The sequence below is a fragment of the Elephas maximus genome, chromosome 15 (genome assembly GCF_024166365.1).
Source record: "Elephas maximus indicus isolate mEleMax1 chromosome 15, mEleMax1 primary haplotype, whole genome shotgun sequence".
NCBI lineage: Eukaryota > Metazoa > Chordata > Mammalia > Proboscidea > Elephantidae > Elephas > Elephas maximus.
The window spans coordinates 19177189-19197622 of record NC_064833.1 but is presented as its reverse complement, the minus strand read 5'-3'; the positions used below and the strand labels follow the sequence as shown (position 1 = coordinate 19197622).

The following is a 20434-nucleotide window of genomic DNA, read 5'->3' as shown; positions in this document are numbered from 1 at the left end:
GAAAATATATAGAATTGTTTTGTGTATATGTTCAAAATCAAACCAAACCCAGTGCCGTTGAGTTGATTCTGACTCATAGCAACACTATAGGACAGACTAGAACTGTCCCATAGAGTTTCTAAGGAGCGCCTGGTGGATTCAAACTGCCGACCCTTTGGTTAGCAGCTGTAGCACTTAACCACTACGCCACCAGGGGTTTCCATGTATGTGTTAGGTGCTTAAAAAGTGGAATACTGCACATATTATCCTTTGGCTTATTTTTTCACTCAATAATATGTCTTGGAGACCCAGCTAGGCTTGTGCATAGATAGTCACCTGGTGTTTTTTAAACCTATACAAAATGTTCCATCCTACAAGAAGCCTCAGTTTGTTTAGCTGGCCTCCTATTGATGGACATTTAGGTTGTTTCCACAAAGCTTCTCTCAATAAGCAACCTGCTTCTGCAGGAGTTCGGGCTTCTCTCTAGGGTGTGTTGTTTGTTATGGGTGTAGCTGCTGTTGAGTTGGCTTCCGGCTCGTGGCAATCCCATGCACCATGGAATAAAATGCTGTCCAGTCATGTGCCATTCCCGTGATCAGTGACCGATCTGGCCCTGGTGCTCCGTAGGGTTTACACTGGCTGATTTTCAGAAGTAGATCTCCAGGTCTTTCTTCCTAGTTTGTCTTAGTCTGGAAGCTCTGCTAAAACCTGCTCAGCATCATAGCAACACATGAGCCTCCACTGCCAGGCTGGGGTGGGGATGCATGACGTGCACTGGCTGGGAACTGAACCCAGGTCTCTGGCATGGAAGTTGAGAATTCTACCACTGAACCACCATTGGGATGAACTGCTTTACATTTCAAGGGTGCATACCAAGTTGCCCATGTCAGGAGCTGCCTCAGTTTACACTTGAACCAGCAGTGTATAACAGCAGGTGATTCTCCACTGCATAGCCTGCAAGCTGGTTAAAGGGAAAGTCAGTGGGCAGCAGCAGGGAGGAGAAGGCCGTGGGGAGCTATGGAAGGTCAGGAGCCTGGCTGCTTTGCTTTGCTGAGTAGGAGGAAGGGGGAAGGCCAGCAGGGGACGACCACTTGTGTTTTTCCAGCTCCCTCCCCTTTCTCCTCCTTCCTGCCTACTACAAGGATCTGCTTAACTGGGGCCGGCTCTCTCCCTGTTCTTCTCTTTACTATCGGATCTATTTGACTGAAAAAAAGCCATGTTTGTTGGTTGAGGCTAGGAAATGGGAACAAAAGAAACTAAGCAAAGGGGGAAAAATCTGTGGGCAAATATTAGAAAAATAATGATGCAATTAACCTTCTTGCCAAGAACCACCAGTTGCCATGCACTTCAACTCCTGGTGGCCCATGTGCGTCAGAGTAGAACTGTGCTCCATAGGGTTTTCAATGGCTGATTTATTGGAAGTAGATTGCCAGGCCTTTCTTCCAAGGCACCTCTTGGTGGACTCGAACCTCCAACCTTTGAATTAGTAGTGGAACATGCCCCCTGCCATGGGAGGCCTCAATCCCGGGGCCCCAGTGCATCCAGGAAGGGTGAGCATTGAGTGGGGAAAGCTGAGTGTCTGCTGGACTGGACTGACCCATTGGTGTGTCTGTGCTAATCCTCAGTTGAGGCAGAACCTCAGCCTGGAACTCCTTGAGATGAAGCCTGTTTTCATTGTCTTGTGGGAAGATGAGGAGCCCAGGGTGTTCAGGAAAGGGCTTGGGGGCTGTAGCCGGATTGCGTGGCACTTTGGGAAGCGTGGCCTAACAGCGCAGGCTGAGCAGAGCGGAGTGAACTGCCCCGGGACGGCAGCACGTGAGGCTTGAAGAATCATTTTAGCAGCAGAATTCTGTTTTACAGGCTTTCCTCACTGCCTGCCCCAACCGCTGCTTTGGTTTTTAATGGGGGCCTCAAGAATGTCAGGGTTTTCTGGCATTTTCCTCACTGGGCCTCCCATTCTGCTGTGAAAGGTGGTTGTGGAGGAGAGAAGGGGTCTCATATTAATGATATGTGGACCCTCTTTACTCTTGACAAATCCCTTCGGCCTCGTGACTTCCAGAACCTAAGGCGAATGCACTTCTACTGGGAACTTAACAAATGTTCTTTCCAGCTCCTGAAACGGAGGGACAAGGGGAGCGGTCTGCTGATAGATGGATGCAGAAGGCTCCAGAGAGGGGCTGGCTACCACTGGCGTGCTCACCGGAGCCTCTCTGCACCCCTGCCTCCCTGGCCCGTTACAGTCTTTTTTGCACTTTGCACTAGATGACAGCCATGGGTGAGGAAGCTACACAGATGTGCTTGGACTACCGAATGCGTCATTCCTGCCAGAAAACCAGCAAAATCAGGCTGGGAGGGATGGAGAAGAATCCTGCCTCCTGCATATAAACTGTGCATCAGTTTGGAAAGACAAGAACTAGATGGATAGACACAACTCTTTTGGAAAGACCAAGACTGACCTTTGGGAAGCTAGAAGAGGTATCCGTCCTGTGTGTGGGCCTTGCAGACTTGCTTCTTCCCAGACACTTGCCCATCCCATGGGTAGAATCCAGGGGAGCAGACTACCTTCTGCCTGCAGCAACCCTCACTCATGGGTGTATGGACACTCTGCTGGGGGCTGAGGGCTCGGCTGGGACTAACCTTATTGGATCTCGTGCACAGGACCTCGATGAGCACTGTCTCATCTGTGCCCAGACCCTTCATGGCCTTCTGCAGCTGCCGGGCAGCGTACTCGTTGGGGTGGTCCAGAAGGGCCAAGGCTGTCTTCTCAAAGTTTCCGCTCAGCTCATTCTTGAGTACCTCCTCCAGGTCCTGTAGGGGCACAGTAAGAGACCAGATTGGGAATGGCCCAAGAGGACAGGGACAGGTGTCTGCTTTTCCTGCTGCATGACCTCAGGGTCCACAGGAAAACTGCCACGGACACACAGGGAGAAATCTCAACAGGAGCTCTACAAGTAAGAGTGACCTGCTCTTGAGGACAGTCACCATGACTGCTCATCAGGCCTGGAGACCCCAGAGAGGGACTCATAGTAACAATCATCATTTATGTGCATAACACTGTAGGGTTTACAGAACTTTCTCAGTTGGTCCTCATGACAGCCTTGTGAAGCTGACAGGAGATGCCCGTTTACTGAACCTGGGAAAGGTGAAGGACTTGCCCCCAAACACTCAGCTAGAAAGACCTGAAAAACAAGTCTGTTATCTCTAGGGTGACCAGATAATTTACCATCCAACTTTGGATGCTTTAGAGAGTGAAAGAGGGCACTATTAATCATTGCAGAGGGACAACAGAAATAAACAGGGACTACTCTGGGCAAGGAGCCCTGGTTGCACAGCAGTTAAGAGCTTGGCAGCTGACCAAGAGGTCATCAGTTCAAGTTCACCAGCTGATCCTTGGAAATCCTATGGGGCAGTTCTACTCTGCCCTATAGGGTCACTATGAGATGGAATCGACTTAAATGGCAAAGGGTTTTTAATTTTTTTGGTTCTGGGCAAAGTGGGATGTATAGTGCCTTTAGTTATCTTGTTAACTCCTGAAAGGGGCACAGGTGAGAAAGAACTCAGGTAGGAGAAAGGGAAAGGGAAGCAGGTGAAGTTTTCATTGACACCCTCTTTTTGACAAGCATCCTTCTTCATCTTTTCTTTGAGCAGCCTCTTAGCACAAGTGATCTGCCATCTCCCACCTCTCTCCCTCTGGTTTAATAAGGAAAGCGTCAAGAGCAGGCTTTCTGTCTAACTGGGTCATCCATGCCCCAACTTAAATGAAGAATCTCAAAGCAGGTATATCACGCAGCGACAGCCATTGGACAGACACAATGTGGGCAGCTGGCATTCAGGGCCCTCAGATTACATACCATAGGAAAGGCCTGGCTACTCAGCAGTGTAGGCTGGTGGCTGGGAACACAGGTCATGGTAGCTCTGTGACCTTGGGAGTGTACTTAAAGTCACCAAGTGTCAGTTTTCTCCTCTAAAAAATGGGGATAATGACAGGACTTGCCTCATGGGGTTGTTGGGAGAATTAAATGAGACAATCCATGAAAACACTGGGCCCCGTGCCTGGCACATTTTAAATGTTCAGTTAGTGTTGTTGTTGTTATTATTATTATTATCATCTCATGCTGAAGCCAGAAACCCGTTGCTTTTGGGTTGATTTCATAGTGACCTTATAGGACAGAGTAGAACTGCCCCATAGGGTTTCCAAGGAGAGGCTGGTGGATTCGAACTGCCAACCTTTTGGTTAGCAGCTGAGCTCTTAACTACTATGTCACCAGGGTTCCTCTCATGCTGTTAGGGACTTCAAATGAGGAAAAACACAGAAGTTTTTTGTTTGAGGCCCTGGATCTGCAGTTTTAAAAGGTGGTTGTAATAGTATTGCCTTGATCCCTTAGAGGAACCCTGTTAGCACAGTGGTTAAAGCGCTCAGCTGCTAACTGAAGGGTTGGTGGTTCAAACTCACCAACTGCTCCATGGGAGGAAGATGTGGCTGTCTGCTTCTATAAAGATTACAACCCTGGAAACCCTCTGGGGCAGTTCTATTATGTCCTACAGGGTCGCTATGAGTCCGAATCAACTCGACGGCAATGGGTTGGGTCAGGTCCCTCAGCAGCTGCTACAGCTAACACCGTATCCTGTGAAGCCTTTGGTCTGAACTCCGTGATCTGTATCCACCCACAGATGAGAAATATTTTTTGGGTCAGGTGAGCATTACATAAAACTACAGAGAAGAGAAACCCCAACTGCCTGCTCTTATAAGTGGCAGACGTGGCAGCAAATCCTTGTGTGTTTATGTTGATAGAGAAGCAGGCTGAGGGTACCTCCTTCTAGTCCTGTTTTTCTGCTAACGAGCTGCGCTACCTAGGAAGGGCACTCTCTTTGGAGCGGAATGCGTCCCCTCGGATACAGGGACTTGGTCTCGGTCATCTCTAACATTTTCTGGTTTTGTGGTTCTAAGCCATCTCTCTGGCAATCAGTCATCTGAAATATAGCTGAGTTCAAGGCCTAAAGAGATCCTTACCTGCCCAATGATAAGGAAGTGGGGAAATCCCTCTCTCTCTCTATATATATAGTGATTGAAATTGTAAATGAATTAGAATGCAGCATAATTGATATTCATTTTGCATAGCAATAATCCGTATGACATTAAGAAAAAGTTAAATTGTAATCATTATATATTAATAAGGAAAAAAAAAGCCTAATGCATACTTAAAAATTTCTGTACATAACAGAAAAAAAAAAGCAAGCAAGAAAGAAAAGAGGTTTTGATGCTTAATGAAATGGAGGTGTTCCAATTTTCTGTAACAGTCACTTGTGAAGAACATCTCATTCCTGAAGACTGCTGAATAAGCGAAGACTTCTGCATATTTTAAGACCCACCTGTGGGGACTGATTTTCAAATCACTGGCCTATCTGTAAATTGATATGTGGAATTAGTCCAAATTGAGTGGAAAAAAATGATTCAAGGTATAATGGAAAAATGAAGTTAATTTTTAAAATAATGAGTTAAAGAATATAGATTTTACAGGCTATTAAGTTAACAAAGCAACTTCAGCTTTTCTGAAGTCAATTAAATTTTAAATGGTTGTTTCATTACTTTTCCCAGACTAACTCAATAAAGCTTTAAAGACACCATCCCCGCCTTGAGAAGCAGAGGAAGCAGAGGGGTCAAGGTCAAGACCGTGCGCACGGCGGCAGAGACCCCTGGGAATCACCTTGCCATACGTTGCCTTGTACTTGTTCTTTATTTGTAGCCGCTCATCTGATGTCCTGCTTGATAAGACTTCAATGATGGCTGCTTCATCGGTTCCTAGAGTGTACAGGAGAAAGCAACAAAGCCTCGGTGAACAAGAAACAAGATGGAGGCTTGTTAAGACCAGGGAAGCCAGGGCTCACAGATTACAACGCCAAAGGCTCAGGTTGAACCTAGATGGATCCTTTGGCACTAATGTGATGAAGTAGTCTCTTCACTCACTCAGAACAAATATCCATTGAGCCCCCACCTTCCACGAAGCATGGTGCTGGGCATTGTGGTTGAAAGAGGGCTGAGTATGGCCTGTCCCTTAATTCCACTCCTATATATATATATATATACACCCTGGTGGTGTAGTGGTTAAGTGCTACGGCTGCTAACCAAAAGGTCAGCAGTTGGAATCAACCAGGTGCTCCATGGAAACTCTATGGGGCAGTTCTACTCTGCCCTATAGGGTCGCTATGAATCAGAATCGACTCAATGGCAACGGGTTTGGTTGGTTTCACATATATATATATATACATACATATATATATATATACATACATATATATATACATACATATATATACATACATATATATATACATACATATATATACATACATATATATATACATACATATATATATACATACATATATATATACATACATATATATGCATATAGGCATGTGTGTGTCTGTGTATATATATATACACACAGATACACACACACATATGCACATATATGTGTGTCTCTAAGAAAAATGAAAAATGAGCCCTGGTGGCACAAAGTGCTTGGCTGCTAACTGTGAAAGGTTGGCAGTTTTAACCTACCTAGAGGCTCCACGGGAGAGATCTGGCAACCTGCTTTCATAAAGGTTAATCCATTGCCCTCGAGTCGATCTTGAGTCATAGTGACCCTATAGCACTCTGTAGAACTGCCCCATAGGGTTTCCAAGGCTCTAATCTTTATAGAAGCAGACTGCCACATCTTTCTCCTATGGAGTGACGGGTGGGTTCTAGCCGCTGACCTTTTGGTTAGCAGCCCAGCGAGTAAGCACTGTGCCATCAGGGCTCCTTTCTGTAAAGAAAACCCTACAGGGAAGTTCCACTCCGTCACATGGGTCTCTACGAGTCGGAATTGACTCAACAGCATCCAAAAACAACAAGAAAAATGAAAACATCTGTCCACACAAGATCATGTACACAGAAGTTCACAACAGCATTTTTTCATAATAACCAAAAAAGTAGAAACAACACAAATGTCCATCAACCGATGAAGATACCAAACCAAGTCAAACCCATTGCCACTGCGTCGATTTAGACTCACTGTACCCTGGTGGTGCAATGGTTAAGCACTCAGCTGCTAACCCAAAGGTCAGTGGTTTGGATCCGCCAGCTACTCTGCAGGAGAAAGATGTGGAAGTCTGCTTCCATAAAGATGTACAGACTTGGAAACCCTATGGGACTCTTCTACTCTGCCTTATAGGGTGGCTATGTATGAGTCGGAACTGATGAAGAGCTAAACAAAATGTGGTATTAGCCATATGAGGCAATATTATTTAGCCATAAAAAAGAATGAAGCTCCAACATATGCTACAATGTAAATGAAGGTGGAAAACGTTATGCTAAGTGAAAGGAATCAGTCACAAAAGACCACATATTACATGACTCCGTCCATAGGAAAGCCCAGGATAGGGAAATCTATAGAGACAGAAGGTAGACTAATGCTTGCTTAGGGCTGGAGGTAGGGCCGTGGTGGGTGATAGCTAAAGAGTATGGGCTTCTTCCTGAGGTGACAGAAATGGTCCAGATTAACTGTAGTGTTGGTTGCACATATCCTTGAATATATTAAAAACCATGAAATTGTACACTTTAAATGGGTGAGTGGGATGGTATATGAATTTTATCTCAATAAAGCCGTCAAAAAAAAAAAAAGCGTGGCCTGTTTCTTGACCCACCAGGTGTTTACAATTGAGTGGAGATCAAGATACAGGCCCTGACAAGGACAAGAAGGAAGGAGGGGACAGCAAAGCTGGATGAATTGAAATGAGGAACCTGGGGTAGAGAAGGAGAGAGTGTTGACATGTCGCGGGATTGGCAACCAATGTCACAAAGCGGTATGTGTGTTAATTGTTTAATGAGAAACCAATTTGCTCTGTAAATCATCACCTAAAGCGCGCGCGTGCGTGCGCGCGCGCACACACACACACACACACACAAACACAAAAGATATAGGCCTTGAGTCATATCTGGGAAGACAGTGCGAGGACTAAGTGACCACTGACCTAGGTGTTCAGAGACCCGTGTTCTGGTCCTGGCGCTACATCTAGCTCTGTGTCCTTGGACCAGTCACTTAAGCTTAAGAATCATGTCCACCTCCAAAATTCTGGAAAGCTTTAGCTATTTGATTCCAGCCGGAGAATGAGCTCACTTGCATAAATAGCAGGAGTTAATTAGTTACCTCCTTCAGATTCTGTTCCAACACTGTTATTTACATTGTTCCTCTTCGTTTCCTCCTGAAGCTTCACCGACGTAATGTGGATCCAATTACTTCCTCTGTGTCATTATCTTTTTTCAACTTCTGAGTGCCAGAAGTCTCACCTCAAAAGGAGTGTCTTTTCTTGCAAGTGTCTCTCGAATCGCCCCTTTCTTTACATTCTGGGTGCTCCTGCCCAGGTCCAGGGCCTCCACACCCTGGCCTGGATCCTTGCTGTCGTTGTCTCCCCTGGAATGCCCACTGCATTCTGCCAGCCAGGACTCTGGGCTTATCCCTGGCTCCTTCACCCTACATCCAATCAGCCACACTTGTTGGATTGTTGTTAGCTGCCTTGAGTTGATTCCCACTCATGATGACCCCATGTGGTGCTAACAGTTTTCACTCAATGACTAACACAAAGGTTGGTAGTTCGAAGCCACCGAGTAGTACTGAGAAGAAAAGACCTAGTTATCTTCTTCCTTAAAGATTATAGCCCAGAAAATCCTATGGGGCAGTTCTACTCTGTGTACATGGGGTCATTATGATTAGCCACATTAAGACCTCTTTATTCTCCTTTCTTCTTGTTGTTATTAGGTGCTGTTGAGCCGGTTCCAACTCATAGTGACCCTTTGAACAACAGAACAAAACACCGCCTGGTCCTGTGCCATCGTTGCTATGCTTGAGCCCATTGTTGCAGAATCTGTGTAAATCCATCTCACTGAGGGTCTTCCTTTTTTTCACAGACCCTCTACTTTGCCAAGCATGATGTCCTTCTCTAGGGATTGGTCCCTTCTGATAACATGTCCAAAGTATATGAGACAAAGTCTTGCCATCCCTGCTTCCAAGGAGCATTCTGGGCGTACTTCTTCCAAGAAAGGTTTGTTCATTCTTCTGGCAGTCCATGGCATATTCAGTATTTTTCACCAACATCGTAATTTAAAGGCGTCAATTCTTCTTCGGTCTTTTTTATTCATTGTCCAGCCTTCACGTGCATATGAGGTGATTGAAAATATCATGGCTTCGATTAGGCACACCTCAGTCCTTAAAGTGACACCTTTATCCTCCCTTCTTAATATGTCTCAAATCCACCCCTTTCTCTCTGTCCTCCACCACATCTCTCAGCTGAGCTACTGATATCACCCCACCTGGTTCCTGCCTTACTCTCACCATTTCCAGTCAGCATCCCCACTGTGGTCAGAACCACCTTTCTGAAGTGCTAAACAGGCAGTCACTCCTCTGCATCCAACCTTTCAATACAACTCGGTTGCCCCGTAGAGTCGATCCTGACTCATAGTGACCCTATAGGACAGAGTAGAACTGCCCATAGGGTTTTCAAGGCTCTAAATCTTTACGGAAACAGCTGCTACATCTTCCTCCCGTGGAGCTGCGCATGAGTTCAAACCGTTGACCTTTCAGTTAGTAGCCGCGCGCTTAACCACTCTGTTACCAAGTTCCTTTTAATATAACCCTGTTGCCTTCAAGTCAATTTCGACTCAAAGTGACCCCATGTGACAGAGCAGAACCGTCCCATAGGACCTCCAAGGAGCGGCTGGTGAATTTGAACTGCTGACCTTTTGGTTAGTAGCCCTAGCTCTTAACCACTGTACCACCAGGGCTCGCTTTTTTAATGTAGAGCCCTTCAAATCCAGAAGAAAGTCTCGGCTCTTTAGTAGGGCACATGTGGGCCCGTTGGAGTGTTTCCTACTTCCCTCTCAAAGTCTCACCTATTCACCCTCCCCCAGGCCTCCTTTTAATCAACTCCATAAATTACTTGTAGTTCCAGAAAAAAACGATACTTTTGTTCTCACCTTTGGGTCTATGTGTGGGCTGTTCCTTCTACCTGGAACACTTTTATCCCTAATTCTCACCTTCACTCCTGCTCCTCCTCCTTTAGGTCTCAACTCACTGGACTTTTCCAGGCCAGGTGCAGCCTTCGTCCCTCTGTGCCCCTTGTGTTGTCATTTCTCCTTCCTGTCTCTCCCGCTACACTACAAGGTCGGTGGGAGCAGGGGGTTTTATCTACTGATACAGCCACGTAGAAGGCCCTCAATATTTATCAGATGACTGGTTGAATGAATGGATGTTCCAATGCATGCAAACCCGCGTAAATGAAAGAATGAATGGATGGATGGAGACATTTGCACATCATTATGGTGGAACCTTCTCTCTGCATTTTTGCAAAGCTGCATGCTGCCATACTCAGATACTCAGAAACCAATAGAAAACCCTCTCTAATGTCACAGCCAAAAACCAAACCCAAACCCGTTGCTGTGGAGTTGATTTGACTTATAGCGACTCTATATGACAGAGTAGAACTGCCCCAAAGGGTTTCCAAGAAGCGCCTGGTAGATTCAAACTGCCGACATATTTGATTACCAGTGGTAGCTCTTAACCACTTTGTCACTCGGGTTTCCACATAGTCCACTACTGTATGGGCAATTCAGGAAAATCAAACTAATACACATATAAAAAAGTGTGTTCTAGGCTTTCCCATCCTGAAATGCTTTAGAAAAGAGACCAGAGAGCTCAGCAACAGCCTGGAGCTGAGAAGAGGGCATGCACGCGACCCCTAGAGTTCCCTCAAGTCAGCTGGATCTCAGGTTTATCCCAGAACTGTTTCCTCGGCCCAACCAAGACATGACTGACAGAGCAGTGACCTCATTTCGCATTTCACAACGTGCGTGTCATATAAGCAGTCGAGCTGCTGAAGAATTTCCTGTAAACACTTACAGTGGTTTGAGACACTGGGGCCAGTCCCCAGTAGTTCTGGGAAAGATTGAAAAAAGAGAAAAGAAACCTCAGTCCTAACTGTGCTTTGGACACAGCGGAGTAATTACGGGTAGAGGTCAGAACAGGGTGATGGTCAGCCTTAGGATTGCCTCAGGGCCTCCTCGGTTTTGCTTTGCCCACAGTTTTCTGAGACGATACCAAGACTAAACCAATTATGCTGCTGTGGAGTCAATTTCAACTCAAAGCGGCCCTATAGGACCAAGTAGAACTGCTCCATAGGTTTTTCCAAGCCTGTAAATCTTAACAGAAGCTGACTGCCACATCTTTCTGGTGGGTTCAAACTGCCCACCTTTGGGTTAGCAGCCAAGTGCTTAACCACTGTGCCAGCAGGGCTCCTTTTCTGAGAAGATACTAAGTCATATTTTAGCAGATAGCGGTCACTGGGTGGGAAAGTCCCCAGGGACCCATGAGCCAGATACAGGCTTCTAACAGCAAGCGGAAGGAGCCCCGATGGCGCGATGGGTTAAGCGCTTGGCTGCTAACTGAAAGGTTGTTGGTTCAAACCCACCAGTGGCATTTCAGGAGGAAGACCTGGTGATTTGCTTCCATAAAGACTACAGCCTAGAAAACCCTATGGGGCAGTTCTACTCTGTCACGAGGGGTTGCTATGAGTCAAGATCCACTGGAAGGCACCTCTCAACAACAGCAAGAGGGTGGCAAGAGAGTTCACCTTCCTCTCAGGCTTCAAACGTAGCCACAGCCTACCCTGTGGAGCTGAGGGGCTCAGCCCTGTCTCAGGATTAGGGTGTTCCAAGGCCAGTCTTTCCACTAACACACTGGGCTTCGCACTCCCTGTTTTTCCTTTGTGAATGGGGGTGCAGGGCAGATGGATGAGGTAACTAATGGGGAGAATCTTGCCTTCTGGATTGCAAAGACTTAGCGTAAAAAAAGGAATGTAAAATATCCCATTGATAAATTTTATATTGATTACCTATTGAAATTATATTTTTGATAAGGTATTGGGCTGGGTTAACCGAGAACAGGGGGAATAGATACTCTCCAAGGCAGTGTTTACTGCTGAGAGCCTACGTTTCCGTAGTCCTAGGAGAGAGGATGACAAACATCCCTTTATGTTTCAGAGGGAATAAATGGACATTGGGGCCCACACGGTCCCGGGACTAAGGCATTCTCTTCAGAACAAGAGTGCTGGGAGGGCCCCAAAGGAGGCAGACCTGGGTGGAGGCTGGTGGTAAGGAACCTGGGAGCTGGGGTGGGGTGGGAGAGGGTGCCTGAGCCCAAAGGGGGAGATGACAAGAAGCATCAGTGATAGGTGGGGGCCATTCTGGGTTACCCAATATGCAGACCAAACACGCATTTAGGACGCCAGGAAATCAGCACCCCCCCCACCAAAAAAAAACTGAGGAAATGTAAGCTTTGTGTCATTTTGAAAAATAAAATATTTTATGGTATAAAACCACACACACACACACACACACACACACACACACACAAAAAAAAAAAAAACAGTTGCTATGGAGTTGAATCAGACTCATGGCAAACCCATGTGTGTCAGAGCAGAGCAGTGCTCCATAGGGTTTTCAAGGCTTTTGGAAGCAGATTGCCAAACCTTTCTTCTGAGGAACCTCTGGGTAGACTTGAACCTCCAACTTTTTGGTTAGCAATGGAGCCCACCAGGGACTCCCAATGTATATTACTTTCCACCTTAAACGGCTCATGAAAAAAATTCTTTGCAAAGTATTTCTTTGAAAAATGTCATCAAAAGCCTCTTTTTCCTCTAACAACCTGAACTTTTGTGGGTTTCATACACCAGAGTTTACGAAGGAAGATGTGACTTATTCCATGACTTCGTAGTAAAGAATCAATTTGAGAGAGTTGAGGTAATTCTCCAGATGATGCAAACAGACAAGCTACATGAGTTACTGAGGACACTGCAGGTTGGGGCGGAGGGTAACAAATAGCATTACTATGCAGACCAATTTGATGGAGATCACCCTTCCCTTACCAGGGTTCCATGCATACCATCCTGCCACTCCCTCGTCTTCCCCTAGACCCACCCACCTCACCTGCCCTCTTCATTTCACCTGGCCAGTGTCAGAAAAAGTGAGAGTTAGATGTCTGAAGCCTACGTGATGGCCCGAGGGGCTCCATTCCCTAGTATCTCTTATCCAAAATAAGTGAAATAAATGGTCTAATTCATCGTATGCGTGGGTAGAATGCCAACATTTGACCTTAGCAAGCCACAGTGAGTGGTTGGGAATACCTGACTATAAAAAAACCCCCACTAAAGTATGGCTTTTTAGAAAGTGATAGAATCAGATCCCTACAGCATTTCGAAGTATTGTTAATTCCAAACATTTTTCTCTGTTCAAGTCACTCTCTGTATAACTTTTTTTTGCAACCATCATCACTATTTGTCTCCCCAAAACTTTCTCTATACCCATTTAGCATAACACCCTGTCCCCTTTAACTTGGAGACCTTTTATAAAGTGATCCTTAGAAATGGTCAACTTAGATTAGCTTAGTATACACAAAACAAGTGGGAGGTCATGTTCCTAAAATCGTGGGAAAGTTCGGCTTGAGATCAAGTTCACATAATTAACTTAAAGTATATATTAGCAAACAAAATATCTTTCATACCCATTCCTTTGCAGGCTTTGTGTAGCTTTTTGACATCTCGGTCCACATCAAAACGCTGATGACTTTTTGCTTTGGCCTGGAAAAAATAATTGAAAAGGTGAGTGGATAGTATTCGTTGCTGTTGTTAGCTACCGCTGAGTTGACTCCAACTCATGGGGACCTTACGTACAGCAGAACAAAATGTTGCCCAGTCCTGAGCCACCCCACAATTGCTGACATGTTCGAATCCATTGTTGTGTCTATTGGGTCAATCCATCTCACCAAGGATCTCCCATGCCCTCACTGGCCCTCTACTTCATCAAACATAATGTCTTCCTTTAGCAATTGATCCCTTCTGATGACTTGCCCAAAGCAAGTGAATTGGACAATGTTAGGTTGTGACCCATAAGGTTTTCCTTGTCTGGTTTTCAGAAATTATTTCTGGCTGAAATTGGCTAACTGGAAGACCAAGTGGTCATCCACACCAGGGACCAGCTGCTACTTTACATGTGGATATGTGCGGAAATCAGTACTGGAAACTCTGGCCCCCGAGATGGCTGGTACTCCTTGGGCCAGCTGGCCTTGGATGACCACGGGAGAATGGTCCCCTCTATTCTCAAGGACAATCACCCTGGCTCCCTCCAGGACAAGCGATTTTCACATCAACTCCACCTTTGTGTGTCTCTCTCTGAAACAGAGAATACAGTAGGCCCACATCTTGAAGTGCTGGCTATACGCAAGTGTATCTAGGGAATTGGTTTGCCAGCCAGAAGCTGAGGGTTCTAGGATCTTACTGCAAATCCACTTGGTGACCTGGGCTAAAGCTTTGAGAATTAGAAATAACATTTAGTTGTCAGAGATAAGTGAATAATGGTTTGTTTAATACAGAAAAAATATTTAGTTGTTAGGTAGACCAACAAGAGCACAGTGTTTGGTTTTTTGCTCCTTGGGGAGAGAAAATTCCTGTTTCTGTACTAACTGTTTGTTTCTCAGACTCAGTCCTCAGCATACTCCACCAGCAAATTAGTCCACAGCTACCCGTGTCTATATTATTATTATTCACTTATTTTTCTTTCAACTGACCTACTTCGTTTTTCCTTAAATGAAGCTGTTTTAAAGAGGAAACTTTTTATAGGCACTAAGATGGGAAACCAATATCACTTGTATAAATAAAAAGTACCATAAAAATAAATGTATCACTATTAAAAAATCTTAAATGTGAGGTTAATTGTAATTAAGCAGCTAGTAGCTTCTTGGGCATGTACCTTGCCACTGTGGCAACTGTGATTGTTTTAGGAGTGGGGATCTCAGCAGGATCCATTAGAGTTTTCCCTTTGATTAGTCTATAGATATCAAAAGAGAGAGGTGTTTCTCCCTACTGGACTTGCTAAGCTGAGAGAGTGTGAATCTAGGGCTGTTGGTGGCCATCTTGCCCACTATATTAAAGACTGTAGAGTTCAGAATGAAACAAAGAAGAGATAAAAAGAGTGCAAATACCAGGGATGAGAGTGTGGGGAGGGCAGTGGAGACAGAGGGAGAATGAATAACATTGTTTAAATCCTTGGATATAGCAGTGCCTGGAACTAGCTCTGTTCTTGAACCTCTCAGTTATATAAGAAACTCCCACTTTGCCAAAGCTAGTAGGAGTTGGGTTTCTGCCCTTGCAAACAAACATGTCTTAACTAATATCCACGGCCTGGAGGAGGGCTGGTTTCTGTTGTTTCTGTTGTGTGCTGTCCAACTCATAGCGACCCCATGTGATGGAGTACAAACTGCCCCAGAGGATTTTCTAGGCTGTAATTTTTATGGAAGCAGATTGCCAGGTCTTTTGTCCCACAGAGCCACTGGTGGGTTCGAGCTGCTGACCTTTCAGTTAGCAGCCAAGAACTTAACGGTTGTGCCACCAGGGCTCCTTGGCTGGCTTCTAGGCCTTGGTGATGGAAAATCATGGAATCCTAGAGCCAAACGGATCCTCAGGGCCACCTATCACCCCATTGCTCTTTTAAATGTGAGTGTGTGGCCCATTGTGAAGCATATATTCCTGAAACACAACAGTGGCCAGGGGAGACCGGCGTTGGTTGAACACCTACCACGTGCCAGGCAATTTACGGACCTTTCTTCATTACTAATAGGAAAGAGTAGGCGTTATCACTCTTACTTCACAGAGAAGGAAACCTGGGTTCAGACAGGTTAGGGAATTTGTCTGAGGTTTTGCAACCAGCTCTATTTGTTCCTAAAACCCGTGTTCAGCCTGGTCTTACACTCTGTGACTGTGGTCTTCATGTTTGGGCACAGGGTGACACATCACATTTTCCTTATTCAAATCTTTCGAGAAGAGTAAGAAAACAACTGGTTACTCCTGATAGACTCCCACGAGGTGCAGTGTGATAGATCACTTTTGTGTGTGGCCTGTCTAGCCCTTATCTTGTAACTCCCACCTGAGTGATTAGGCAGGACTGTGTGATAGGGTAACTAAGGCCCACTAAAGGTATTGGTCAGTTTTGCCATCCTGCTGGGTTTGAAATGAGCCATTCTAGAGGCAGGAAAGGAGAAGATACCACCACTGCCAAGAAAGCACAAGCAGGAGTCAGCACATCCTTCGGACCCAGGATCCCTGAGCTGAGAAGTTCCAGAACCAGGAGATAGAGAGCTGGAGAAGCAGTGGCAGAGACCCGGCATCAGGAGACGGCATGGTGAGCTTCCTGGCCCATGAAGAGAGAAAGCTGAGTGCCTTTGGGGAGAGGCCTAGGGCAAAGGAGAAGCATGCCTGCGAGCATGGCTGGGAACAGGCTGTCCCGGTGGAAGAACTGTATCCTGAGTGTTCCTGAGCCTGAATTGTAACCGTTACTTCCCTGATAAACCCCTTCATCATGAGTATGGTCTGTGAGTTCTGTGTGGCCATTGCAATGAATTACCGAACCCAGCAGAGAAGTAGAGAGTGCTGTGGAAGGGACGGTTGGTGTCAGAGCTGGTAAAGATTGCAGAGAGAAGAGGCACGTCTGACCTCCGCCTCACAGAAATCAGCATTGGGCTATTGATACTGACTCTGCTTCCCCCTTGAGAAGTTAAAGGAGGTAAACATAGCCCCCAATCCATCTTTATACTAGGTTACATACAAATGGAGGCTAGTTGACAGAACCAATGACTTAATTTGTGGGATTGGGTGCAAAAGGAAAATGTGGGCTATTTACTAAAAAAGTATTAAAAATTTTAAGATGGTGACATAGAAGCGTTAAACCAATTGCAAGCCCTTTCTGAGCATGGGGCCCTCTGCTACTGCAGAGGTCACATGCCCAGGAAGCTGACTCTGTTTATCGTCAAAACCTAGAACAGGTGGTTCTCTGAGCTTAGGAGGGTAGGAAAGTCGAGATCTCAAAGGAGTAAATGGTGCCTTTTGTTTTCATTAGATGACTCTGTGGAGGACTCTGGGCAGTGAGGTGGAATTGAGCCAGGTCTCATCAGTGCAGAGAATTTGGTGGACCATCTGTTATCTGTCCCATTTCATAGCTGATCAATTGAAACAGAGACCAGGGGCTGCTGTGGATGGCTGTGCAGGTTATGCCCTGCCTGAGAGCCCCGGCCGAGGGGTGGTGGGGGCTGGAATTCAGCAGGGGTTGCATTTGCCAAGCCCTGTGCTGGCACGGCTGCCACCCTGAGGGGAGGCACCTTTTCTCATTTGCACAACAAAGTGGTGTGGGCTTGCTAAGGCCGTGTGGAGACTTGTTTAAGGTCACCTGGCCAGGCAGCGGCCTAGTCAATTAGAGCTAGAACTAGACTTTCTGTCTCTGTCAGGTGGGAGATGGTACCCCTGACTGTGTTGCTTTCCTGTTTTAGTAAAGTCATTCCATGATACAAATATCATAGAGCTATGGAGCTGGGTGGTGTAAACTGTTAACGTGCTCAGGTTGGCAGTTCGAGTCCATCCAGAGATGCCTCAGAAGAAGGCCTGGGGATCTACTTCAAAAAAATCAGCCGTTAAAAACCCTATAGAGCATAGTTCTACTCTGACACACATAGGATCGTCACAAATGGAATCGACTTGACGGCAACTGGTGGTTTACAGGAGTTGAGGGGTGGGAAAGGAACCCTCTGAATGTGTCCAGGTTGTTTATCCAAGGCCAAAAAATAAGTAAATGAGTATCACCTGGTCTAAAATAACAGGGATACTTGGGGGTCACAGTGGGAGAGTGTTGAGCTGTGTGTTAGGAATAAAGATGATGACATTGGGACTTCATTTTTTCTTTTTTGCTTAGTAACAAATAATTCCAAAAGTTTACATCAGAGGAACAACAATCAGAAAGGTAGGTCAGAATCGCAGTCCCGTGGCTCCCTGTAGGAACTTCTCTTAGCCATCTTGGTTATTTTTCCCAATCCTTCCTGAGAAGATAATTCAGTCTTATTCCTCCTAAGTGCAGAATATTTGATGTCAGAGTGAAGAAATCATGTGATATGATTTAAAAAAAAAACGCAGAAAGAAAACAGTTGGTTTGGAATTTTTCCCTTTGTATGGCTGGCTCCCCAACAATGGCCGTATTCATCAGGGACACCCAATGTTTGTGCAAGGAGCGTCCTATGGCTTGTTCCGATGGGCTGGTAAAGGACTTCTCTGGAATGTATACAGTTCTGACATTCCACCCACACTGTTCATTGTTTGTGGGGCAGGAAGCTGACTTTGGAGCCTCTGGCCAGTTTGCCAGTCAGAAGTTTTAGTGTTTGAAACCTGGATCTCATGAGCAGGACTTTCAAATAAAGCAGGTCTGCTGGTATGCAAGTCAGATCAAAATGGACGGGAAGTGGGCTCCAGAAGGGGTCAGGAATGTGGCTGAGGGTTAGGTGGGCATGTATCTATACTCAGATATTATGTTGTTAGCTGCTGTTGAGTTCGCTCCAACTCATGGTGACTCCATGTATAACAGAAGGAAACGTTGCCCAGTCCTCCTCCACCTTCATGATCATTGGTATGCTCAAGCCCACTGTTGTGGCCTCTGTGAATTTTGAGTGCTATCCAACTGGGGGCCTATCTTCCAGCACTGTTTTGGACAATGTTTTATTTTGATCCATAGCGTTTTTATTGGCTAATATTCAGAAATAGATCTCTAGGTCTTTCTTCTTAATCTGTCTCAGTGTGAAAATTCTGCTGAAACCTGACCACCATGGATGACCCTGCAGGTATTTGAAATACTGGTGGCATAGTTTCCAGCATCACAGCAACCTGTAAGCCACCATAGTATGACAAACTGACAGACAGGTGGTGGGCATGGATATTAAACTTATTTCAACTATGAGGCATTATAGAGGTAGAGCAACAGTGCTGTTTTGTTTGTTTGTTTTTTAAAAAACAGTGCTTAAACACTGCCATTCAAGAAACACACACAAGAGACAACAGAAGTAAGACGATAGGAGATATTGATAAAAATGATTTCTAAAGTCTGAGCTTTGAGCCCACCTGAATCTGCCCCTTAGCATCCACATGAACTTGGGTCATTAACCTCTAAGCTCCCATTAACCTCTAAGATGTGCAAAATGGGGACAGCGTCTATTTTGCAAGGTTTGGGGCTAACGTGAGATAACATTTCAAGTGCCAGATATATAGAGGAGCTACGTAAATGCTAATCTTCCCCCTGTTCTTTGAGGTACAGCTTGTAATGATTTTTAGGTTTTCACGTCTACATATTTTGATTCAACAAGTTTGGAAGATATATATGCATATATTTTATATCTTATTTGTGTATATAAGAGATGAGTGTAGATACATAGATGTAGATATGCCCCAAACAATATCATGCTCATAATAGGTGGCTGTTAAGGTTATGGAACCCCTGAGTGATGCAAATGGTTAAAGCACTTGGCAGCTAACTGAGAGTTTGGAATAAGCTGGTGACTTTCAAGTCTTGGCTTTTCTTCCTTCTGACATGTCTACGTGTCACGTCTCTGTGTCTCTATATTCTTTCATCTAAAACAAGGAAATGGATGATATATTTTTCTTGAGGGAGGAGACATAGAAAGTAAACTTAGATGCTATGAGTGGTGTCACACGGGCAGAAAGAATGCTGAAAACACCTGCTCTGTGAAATGACTCATGGACGTCCTTGCTCCAGCTCATCCCTCACCCGCAAGAAAGGTCAGCTCTTGTATCAAGTTCCTGATACTCAGCCAGAAGGACCAGAATGGAAAAACAGACACTCCATCGAAAGCCTCTGTTCCACTCCAATTCAAAGAGGTCTTATCTCTTATCATGGAACATTCTTGGAAAGCTTTCCTCCAGGTTGCAGCAAATTCTGGGGATGGAGCTTCTGAAGGAGTATAGTAACCAGTAACCACATCCTCAAGTCAATTCCAACTCATGGTGACCCCGTGTATGTCAGAGTAGAACTGTGCTCCATAGGATTTTCAATGGCTGATTTTTCAGAAGTAGATCATCACCAGACCTTTCTTCTGAGGTACCTCTGAATGGATTTGAACCTCCAACCTTTCATTTAGAAGCATTCTGAAGGAGCTGGCTGAAGGATATGGTTTACAAATAGGTTGCTCATAGTAACTAGGATTGTTCAAGACACAGCCTTACGTGAAGCCATGTTCCATTTCTCTAATGTCCTGATTTTCTGTTTGGATGACATCAAGACTAGGAATTAAGAATATACTGTCTCATGAAAAAAAAATGTGAATTAATTAAAAAGAAATATGCAGCAGACAAATTAGGCTCCCACCGAATGATGCTCCTTCCCCTCCTTCCTCTCCTGACTTCTCCCCCCCTTTCCTCTCCCTCCTCCCTTCTCTCCCCTCTCCTCTTCCTTCCCTCAACACACAAGCATTGACATCTATTGTATGCCAAGCACTACGCCAGGTGAGGGGGTCACAATGTCTATGAAGCACAGTCCTTG

General features: G+C 45.3%; 1 protein-coding gene across 1 annotated transcript in view; it reads right to left on the bottom strand.

Annotated features, from left to right (window-relative positions):
- ANXA13 (annexin A13) overlaps positions 1–20434 on the bottom strand; it is a 64482-nt gene that overhangs the window by 16995 nt on the left and 27053 nt on the right. Inside the window, exons 3-5 of the mRNA XM_049853805.1 lie at positions 13575–13650; positions 5685–5779; positions 2617–2787 (exon numbers count right to left, since the gene is read on the bottom strand). Coding sequence (XP_049709762.1) covers positions 2617–2787; positions 5685–5779; positions 13575–13650 — 342 coding nt within the window. The remainder of the gene's footprint in view (positions 1–2616; positions 2788–5684; positions 5780–13574; positions 13651–20434) is intronic.